This window comes from Solea senegalensis, linkage group LG15 (genome assembly GCF_019176455.1).
Source record: "Solea senegalensis isolate Sse05_10M linkage group LG15, IFAPA_SoseM_1, whole genome shotgun sequence".
Taxonomy (NCBI): Eukaryota; Metazoa; Chordata; class Actinopteri; order Pleuronectiformes; family Soleidae; genus Solea; species Solea senegalensis.
In genome coordinates, this window is record NC_058035.1 from 13,482,625 (window position 1) to 13,492,827 (window position 10,203).

Sequence of the window (10,203 nt, forward strand, 5' to 3'; positions counted from 1 at the left end):
AAGTAAAGATAAATGCAGCTAAAACTTGTACCTTTATGTATTTTGGTGATCATTTGTGAAATGTAGGCCATAACGCTCCTAATTTGGAGACTCGTATGCGACCGTGCGCTATGATGCATGGGAGAAAATACATCCATGTATTTTTTTCGTTCTAAAGTGTAGTGATAGTGTACGTTAACAGAACAAATCACCATCGGTAAAAACGGAGGCATTCCTGTCGTGATAAAAGTCGGTGGTGATGAAAGGCATCTAACAAGCCAGAGAAGTGAGACAGGGAAAGGGTAGGCCTTGTCTTGGGAGATTTTTGCTCCTCCAGCACAGGCAGCGTGATGTCAGCGGTGCCAGTGCTGTTGTAATTGACTTGGTGGGGGTGATGGCGTCATTTTATGCCCTGGTGTAGCCTCCTGCTCCAATAGCGAAGGGGAGACGGATCTTTGTCCGACGCGACCGTGGCTCCCTTGGCCGGGATCGAGTACCGCCGAGCCGGACACCTCACCCCGGGAAACATGGAGGCTGTGGCCGATGAGCTGCGGGCCGGCTCTCGGGTACCTGTCACTATCGATCAAATAGTTAACGACACACTTGTAGTGACGCTCACCTATCGAGAACGAAGCTACACGGGGATATTACTTGATTGCAACAAAAAGTAAGTGTCGTGTGTTTTATTCTTTTTCTATACACGTCGTTTTAAAATTAATTTGCTAAGCTCTGCTAACGGCTAATTTACCTTTCATGCTAGCTGAGAGCTAACCGGGCCTTCATACAATAGACCTATTGGTTATTGTAGCTGACAAGTTAGCTGCCTGCTAGCTTGCTAGCTAATGGCAAAGTGATATCGTTTTGACTCATAATAAGATAATAGCATGTATTGTTTCACTAAAGTAAATTCTACAAGTCAAGAGAGTGTTCTTGTCATACGAGATAGTTTATGACTTCTTTTTGAACAATGGATAAAGTCACTGTGTTCACCTCTAGCTTATTGTTAGCTTAATCAAACCCAGAGCAGCTAAAATGTTTTCAGTAAAATCTAAGCTCAGGTTGACCAGCACTATGAATGTCACATACGTATTTTTATGCTGAGTTTTACACATTGTGCACAGATTTCTCTAGAGTGATGTTTAAACGAACCTATTCTCAAAATATAGTTGCAGTGTTGATAAGGGGCTTGATTGCATTGATTACCAGTTGTTCTGGATTTACAGAAACAGTAGAAAAATAATTGCACGTGGGTGCTGATGGGACATATATGTGAGGGTTTTAATATTACTATTATTATCATTATTATTATTATTATTATTATTATTAGTTCTCAAACCTGGTTCTGTGGAGATGCAGTGATCACCCCAGGCTGTGTGTTTGACAGGAGCAGGTCTTTGTGATTTGAAGAAAAAGAACATTTACAAATGAGAACCATGTGTTTGTAATTTGACATAAGCAAGTATCATCTGTTATTTGTTCCTCTTGGTACATGTTATATACATGCCTTGTGATTCTCTTGGTGTTGTGCACCTTAAAAGCCATTGGCTTTACACTATTTATAGACTAGCAGAATCAGAATCTGACCAGCTTTGCCCCTCAGTATGCCAAGATGATTTTTCATGTGTGAGCTCCTACACGTCCTGAAAATAACCCAGGCTAATGGGAAGAGACAGGCCTCGGAAAAACTTAAAATAGGCCTATAATTCAGGCCTTGTAACTGACAGAATTTGACTACTTCTTCCTTTTTAGATCATGGAAATACATTTCCTGTCATTGTCCGCCACAGATTTGCTGGGCCTATCATTCAAGCAGATCTTCTTTTATTTAGATGGTACACAATGTGAAATAGCAACAGTGCAATGAGTCATGGCTGGTCATATGCTGCGTCCTTGTGCTGTGCTTAACTAGCACTTTGTGTTCTCTGTCACAGGCCGCAGTGTTTGTGCCCTGTCAGTTACTGTGAAGGCTAATATTTGGCTTCTTTAGAGGCACATAAAAAGGTGAGAGGAGCAAGCCTCACCAAGAGACTATTATTCAGAGGTGCTTGCCAGTTCCTTCTCCTGGGGAGGAAAACAGCCTCCCCAAATGTGCGCTAATTAATAATCTTACCACACACAGGCCCTGAGTAGACACGGATGCAAAAACAAACTGAAATCTCCTGGCTCCTTCCCTACCTATCTGAATCCCAAGTGAGTCATGGGATTGTTTTTGTTCAGTCAGATGTTGGGGAGGGGGTGGGCTTTTGGGCATCCTGTAGTCTCTTTGTCTGCTGTCTCCTGACTAAAGCAGCACAGCCATGTTACTGCTGCCTGCCAGCCAACCCTCAAACACTCCTTGGCAGTTGGGCCATCTTTAGACATGTTGGCTGCTCTCATAGTGTAAAAAAAAGAGTGTTTGAAATCACTCGAGAGAGTCAGTGAGACTATTGCTCCACATGATGGCCTAAGGCAGTGGGATGCCTGGCTGCTCATGAAGCACTCCCCAACCCCCACCCTCAAAGAATTTTCAGCATACAGGTGACATGGAGAGTAGCATCTGGATGTCCAGTCAAAGTAAAAGAAAGTCAGCCACTCAAAGTAAAGGCTTTACACAGCGTTTTGTTTTTCTTCTCATTTGGCAAGATGAGTTATCATAAATTAAGTAAAGCGTTACAGTATCATTCTCAAAAATTGATTACAAAATGTATTTGTAAGAAGAATGTTTGTGCCTTTTTCATTGTACCACTGTAATAAAGCTGAATGAGATGCTTAGTTATTAATATTTTGTTTTGTCTTTTTTATTGTTCATCTTAGGACTGGACTGTTCTGTCTACCAGATTTCACAATCAAATCCAGGGACTGTCCAATACCTAAATCAGATTGTGAAATCCCAGACATTGTGAGTGAGGTGCTGGTTTCCAATTCTCCCAGCCAGACTCCACACAGACCAAAGGATGAAAATACTCTCCCTGAAAGCAGTATACCAACTGCACCTCCACCTTGCCCTCTACCCACACCAGTGCCAGCTGGAGAGACTCCTTACCCTCCTTATTTTGAAGGAGCCCCCTTCCCTCAGCCTTTATGGGTTCGTCACAGCTACAGCCAGTGGGTACCTCAACCTCCTCCACGACCAATCAAGAGAAAGAAGAGGCGGACGCGAGAGCCCGGTCGCATGACCATGAGCACTATCCGTCTACGACCACGGCAGGTACTATGTGAAAAGTGCAAAAACACACTGAATAGTGATGAGGACAGTAAAGATGGCATGAGCAATCCCAAAACGTCTAGAAAAGAGAATGCACTACAGAGCGATGACGATGGTGATGACAAAGATATCCCATCTAAGCTTTCCAGGAAGGAGGATGTAGTTGCAAACAAGGACACTAAAAAACGGGAAAATGGCACCAGCTTTGACAGCAAGCGCCTTAGGAAGGACAAAAGGGGGGAAGCTGATGGGGAGAAGTTCCCCGGAGGTGAGGTGATTATCCCCCATAGTCCTGTCATAAAGATCTCCTACAGCACTCCACAGGGCAAGGGGGAGGTCATGAAGATCCCCTCGCGAGTCCATGGTTCGGTTAAACCATTTTGCCCCAAACAGATGGTGCAGAATGGTGTGGGAGAAAACGGCAAGGCGCCTTCTGATCCCACCAAGGAACAACGGCACATTTTAGATGCCACAAGGTCTGGCCTCACAGTGTCCATTCCCAAACTCAAACTTACTAGACCATTCACAACTGTGAGTCAGGACTTGCCTTCTCCAAAGATCCGCTTGAAACCTCCTCAGAGAGAGAGTGATGAGGGTGTGGTCGAGTATGAGGCAGAACTTATAGAAGATACAAGGAGACAAAGTCCCAGGGTTCCAGGTCCCTGCCTCCCTCACTCCGAAGACTCAGGGGAGGGCAAGAACTCTCTGGAGTTGTGGTCAGGGAGTTCTGGAGAGGAGGCTGAGCGAGGCCACAGTGACCTAACCCTTCTCATTAATTTCCGTAAGCGCAAAGCAGATTCTTCAAGCCTGTCGGTCTGCAGCAGTGACAGTCTAGATGAGTCCAAGTCTTTCAGTTCTGATGGCACTTCTCCGGAGCTGTGTGATCTTGCACCTGGAGAAGACCTCTCTGTAATCTCATCTTCTGTACCTTCACGAGAGGACTCCAAGACAGTGCCGCCACTCACAGTGCGCCTCCACACGCGCAGCATGACAAAGTGTGTAACAGAAGAGGGCCACGCTGTGGCGGTGGGTGACATTGTGTGGGGTAAGATCCATGGCTTCCCCTGGTGGCCAGCACGTGTCCTCAGCATCAGTGGCACACGCAAACAGGAGACAGCCAGTTGTGAGGCGCAGTGGCCCCAGGCGAAGGTGTCATGGTTCGGTTCACCCACCACCTCCCAACTCTCTGTTGCCAAACTTTCACCCTTTAGAGAGCTCTTCAGGTCCCGATTTAACCGCAAGAAGAAAGGGATGTACCGGAGAGCCATCCTGGAGGCAGCCAAGGCTGTGGGTCACATGAGCCCGGAGATTACGTCACTGCTTTCCCACGGCGACACATAGGTTAGTTCACATTTTTTGCTCCTCTGTGTATCGCAGCTGCTGTTATAGATTTAAACTCAACATCTCCATGCACATCTGCACTGCACCTGCTTTTTATTTGGTCTCCTGAAAGGTGCAGAATCATACAATTTAAAGAGGATATTCTCCGAAAAACAAAACTGAACATAATCAAATGTTAATGTTTTTAGGGTCATTGATCATATTTTGAAAGAAACTTGATCTATAAGCGATTAAAGGCTATGAAGGGTAAGTTTAAATCTCAATGTAGAAAGGCAAGAAGCTGTTAGTAATAGCCAAACCGATGTTTTTGAGCTGCTGCTACATTAAATACAAATTGAAATGATGATAAACTATTTAATATAGTTGCAGCAATGGTAAATAGATTTTTACTGTTAAAATCACAGCCAGAGCCTCCTGACTTGCACATCATGTTTTTCATGAGCCACATGATCCACCTTTTGAAAAGCTGGTTCAAATCTATTAAACTGATCAGCTTCAATCACTGGTCATTTTGTACTGATACTATTGTTGTGAATGTTGAAGATCAGGGGTGTCAAACATACGGCCTGGGGGCCAGAACCGGCCCGTCAGAGGGTCCAATCGGCCCACAGGATGAATTTGTTAAAATTTCACACTGATCTAAACGTAATGTCAAATGCCCCAGATACCCGTGACTAAATGTTTGTGCCTTTTATAGATCCAGTGTGCTGTGTAAATAGTAAATTTAGGCATGATATTGTTGAAATTGCACTTATATTTCTCAAGAAATTTGTAAAATTATCCTTCAGTAAATATAAAACAAAGGAGAAAAAACAAAGGGGTTCTTGTTGTTCATAGGTTATTATGCTATTATTTTACTATTTTAACTGGTCCGGCCCCCTTTGAGATCAAATTGTGCTGTATGTGGCCCCTGAACAAAAATGAGTTTGACACCCCTGTTATAGATCAATCATTGTGTGGGAGATAATGCAACTACAAAAACAGTCACTATGGCACTAGACCAGTGCTTCTCAATCCTGGTCCTGGGTACCGACTGTCCTGCATGTTTTAGATGTTTCCTTGCTCCAACACACCTGATTCAAATGGTCATCTCGTCAGCAAGCTCTGCAGAGGCCTGGTAACGACCCTTTTATTTGAAGCAGGTGTGCTGGAGCAGGGAAACATCTAGAACAAAAGTGAAAAGTGTTGCCTGCTTCATTTTCATTGACCGTGGTTCTGTGCTTATAACTGTGATGTTTTTACCTTGCAGTGCTAGTAAAGTTGGTTGAGCTTGAAAAGCCCAGCCCCAGAACAGAATCATTTATTTCATTAGCTTTCTAATGAAAGTGATCAACATTCCCCCCTTTTATTTGCAAAAAACAAATTGCTCAAATGCAAGTTCTGTCCAAAAACGGTCTTGAGTCATATCAATGTGCAGTTGTTTTGGTGGTTATAAGGAAATTATACCTGCGTATCATATCACCTTTCTCTGTCTTTGATTGAATTTGACGTCTATTTCCTTCTTCCTTGTGTGTCTGTGTGTGTATGTGTTTTGGCAAGTGCTCATAGAGAACACAGACTTCGCAGAGACCATAAGGGAAAATGAAGGTCCAAGACACGGACATAAATATTAGGCACACCAGTGTGATCAGAGAAAACATTTTGTCACACTCGAAAGATTTTTAGTGGCACTTGAGAGCCCTGGTGACTATTATATCATGATTTCTTTCCTCACAAATTTCTCTGGCCAAGTGCAGAAAGTGGTTAGCAGAGAGAGCTTATCGGACTGATAACAAGCTATATTTAAACTTAAATTGCTCTCACAATTGCTTTTTGAATTAGCAGTGGGTTACATGACCTGGTGTCATTTTTAGGAAATGATGTGCAGTGACATCAGGTTTGTAAGCTTGCTCTTTCAGTAAGAGACAAAAAGTGCACTTCTGTGGCACAGAGATCCGTAGTCGGCTGTAGAGCCCTCCTCATATGTATCCTACTCACAGTAGCAGATAAAGTCAGTCATACTATTTTTTTTATTTCATATATATTGTGTAGTGTGTACACAGTGAGGAGCTAGAATCTTTGCAAAATGTCTTGAAAATATAATTGATGGTGTTCATGTTTGAACTCGTGAGTAAAATAATTGTCCTGCAACTGGGACCTGCTTATTTAATGCTAGATTAGATCCGCTCGCCCATTGTCTACCACTATATCCTCCACATGAGGGTCATAGGGGATGCTAAAGCTTTTCCCAGCTGACACAGGGTAAAAGGCGGGGTACGACCTGGACAGGTCACCAGGCCAACATGCATAAACAAACGACCATTCACTCTCACAGTCACCTATGGCAATTTAGAGTGTCTGATTAACCTAATCCCCAGTCAGTATGTTTTTTGGCTGTGGGTCAAAAAGAATAGCTTCATAAAGCAGTTAATTTGGAAAGTGGTTTCCAACAAACGGTGTGGGTTCAATTAAATCCTCAAGCCTCAACCCAAATCCTTTGTCAGTCTCTCCCTCTGATTTCTGACTTCATTGACCTTGTGCACCCTTGGCGCATACTCAACAGGTTAAATATTGTCTTTGAGTGATATGAGAGGCAGACTGGCCACTCCCAGTCCTTCTCTTCACTCTGCTGTGGGCCTCATGAACCCAGAGGAGTTGAAGTTCAGAATAAACAGTAAAGGGTTAAGCCGAGTCTTTATTTGGTCCTTTCTTCCAGATCTCATAAAGGAAGCATTTTTTTCCTGTGCTGTCAGCTACACATGTTACAGCCGAGTGGAAAAGGAGCTCAAATTCACTTCACACTGCACCATTATCTGTAGATGACAAACTTCACATGTTGAGTACCACATTCATTACATTACATTACATTACATTACATGTCATTTAGCAGACGCTTTTATCCAAAGCGACTTACAATGGAATCAAGTACAATTAGCCAGGGGTGGAATCGAACTTGCGACCATGATGTCTTTGGTACACAAGGTAGGGTCTTAACCACTGAGCCACTCCACCCCCATTCCTCCCCATGTTGAGCCATTTTCAGGCTAAACTTGTCTTGTGTGCTCGTCGTCGTGAATGCTTTCTGTCCTTCGGTTTTATCTCCTGATCTTCTTCTTTCTCTTCTTGTGTAGAGGCTGAGGACTGAAGAGAGGTCGCCGAGGTTTTTCCTGAATTCTCAGACTGTGTCAAGACCCAGGAGGGAGTATGTACGTTGCCACGGCTACTATTTATATGCCTTTTTTTTTTTCTTTTCTTTTCACAAGGCTTGTGGAAAATGGCCGCCACAGTGGAGTATAGTTGTGACTGGACTAGGGAGCAAAAAAAGGCCACACATTTCATGGTCTCCCATGAACTATTCCTCCTTTTTATTTCTAGATCTAATCATATTTCAATAGAGCGGAATTACGACACTACAAGGAGCCGAATGTATTTATTGTCTGTACTTGTTTGTTGCGGTCCATTAAGTACGCCCTTTTTTGCTACGGTCTCTCCAAACCTGCTGGTCTGCTGCTGTTATCATCACGGTCCGCACCACCGACAAGTTACAAGGTTTTACTTGTCCAGTCAGATGAAGTCGGCTGTGTCATTAAAGATCCCCAACCCCCACCTCCCGGGCCATGACACATCCTACCATGAATTAGAAAGTCTTACCCCGAATCCTTTTACTTAAAAATGTGAACGGCTCCACCCAGAGACAGTAGTGACTGTTCCAGCTCTTCTAGCAATCACAGTGTTTTCGTCCTCACAGCCCACACAGTACATTTGAGGATGTATTTATGCTGAACTCTGATTCCTCTCCGAAATCATGTGTCTCTCTTCCATTTTATTTTATTTTTTTACCTTCTCCCCCTCCCCCGAAAACCATTTTTATTTCACTTTAATTATTTAAAATGTCATGAAGAAAAAAAAGCACTTTATCTGTACCTTGGTGGCCTGCTGTAAGCTCACTGTCTGAAACACTATTGGGAGATACAGCCCTGATAAGCAGCAGGGGAGTTTAGAAGTCTTTGTGGTCGACTATCCATGGCCTTGGAGATACAAACAAAATCTTTTTTTATTATTATTATTATTTTATTCTGTTGTACGATTCTTGGGGACACCAGACACATGGTTGTGTACACTGTATTCTTGCATTTGACTTGGGTGTGTTTCTCTCTCTCTCTCTCAATTTATCTTACACACACACACACACACACACACACTAAAAAAAACTCCTTGTTTAACTTTACCACTGGAGAAACATGGGTGAAGAAAAAAGTGTCAGATCCCCTATGCATTATCAGTTAAAGCTTTATGAGTGACTTTGGGAGAAAAAAAAAGAAAATTGAACATGCTGTAAGAATACTGTGAATTCAACTGCTGAGTGTGCTGAGGGAAAAGTTTGCTACTAGTTGGAACTTGCAGTCGTATTGAGTCACCGGGCAAACGTGGACTGCATTGCTGACCTTTAGCTACCTTTGTGTGGTAGGCAGCACTATTGGAATACGGGGGAGGGAGGCAGCAAAGACTAGAGACCGCTGCTGCTGCTGCTGCTGCTGCTGCTGCTGCTGCTGCTGCTGAGCACAGTCTGTATTAAAAGGAAACAAACTTAACCGAAGATTGCACACAGTCACACTCAGCCAACCAGCCCGTCTACTTTCTGTCTGTCTGGGAACTTTCTGTTCAGATTTGAGGCCAAAAACACAGGCTGACAAATCAGGTCAATCAGTGAGATAAGTGTGCTTATTAAACTAGCAGATAAACGCACTCCTCCCATTTTGATGATCTGCCGTTTGACTGTTCACTGTTGAGCCCTGATAGATTCCAGGCGTCCTCACACTGAGCGAGTGAGAGGGCAAACATTTCTGATTGCCTCAGATGGGACAAGATTTATTTTTTTTTTCCCCTGTTAGTGCAACATGGCTATCTACTGTTGCCCACGTTGGTCAATGTTATTGGCTACTTTTTTTTGTTTTGTTTTTTACATGTACTGTAAATAAAATAAAATATACAAGCAATACCTGTGTTGTGGTATGTGTTCTTTTAAAAGGGGAGATAGAACAGGGTTTAATATGTGGCATTCAGAAAATATGCCATGTGCCATGAGCAATTTGCTATACTCACGTCCTCCAGTAACTACTGGGACATGGTCTTTTCATTAAAATAAAATACGCCCTCCCAACCTTTTTCTATCATCAGCTGTCACTGATTTGTGGGCAGGAAGCAAAAAAAAAAGAAGGAAAAAAAGCCCTTTCACTTCTTCAAGCTGTCAGCCTCAGGTTGTGTGTAGACCTGGCCCTTGCTTCTGCACCAGTTTGTAACGAGACCACTTGGCCTCTACATTTCTCTGTGGTCATGTCTGCTGTGCTCAGGTTCAGTCACAACTTGGGATTTCTGAATGCATCTCGTGTCCCCCCCCTACATCCCTCCTTGTTACATTCCCTCCTCATTCATCGCCACGGCTCCAGCTCAGCCGAGCCCGTGTCATGCATGTTGATTTGTAGTGTCTGTGTCATAAATAGGAGTGGTTAAGTATAAGTCTGTTGCTCAACTCAAGTGTGGCTGCGAGGATTGAGCTGGTCAAGGTGAGGTGACCCTTCATCCTCCCCGACTGTCCTCGATCAGATCGTTTTACTATCGAGGCTCTGCTGTAGATCACCCTCCTCCCCCTCCTCCCCCTCCCTCCCAACACCACCATCACTACGGTGCCGGTGTCACATTTCATGCCTCTGACCTGGCCTG

At 43.6% G+C, this 10,203-nt stretch overlaps 1 protein-coding gene across 1 annotated transcript; it reads left to right on the forward strand.

Annotated features, from left to right (window-relative positions):
* The first annotated feature begins 114 nt into the window (after nt 1-114).
* pwwp2b (PWWP domain containing 2B) lies at nt 115-8,349 on the forward strand. Its single transcript, XM_044046436.1, has 3 exons — nt 115-646; nt 2,772-4,503; nt 7,614-8,349. The coding sequence occupies exons 1-2, from the start codon at nt 507-509 to the stop codon at nt 4,501-4,503; spliced, it is 1,872 nt and encodes a 623-aa protein (XP_043902371.1). The 5' UTR covers nt 115-506; the 3' UTR covers nt 7,614-8,349.
* The last annotated feature ends 1,854 nt before the right edge of the window (nt 8,350-10,203 follow it).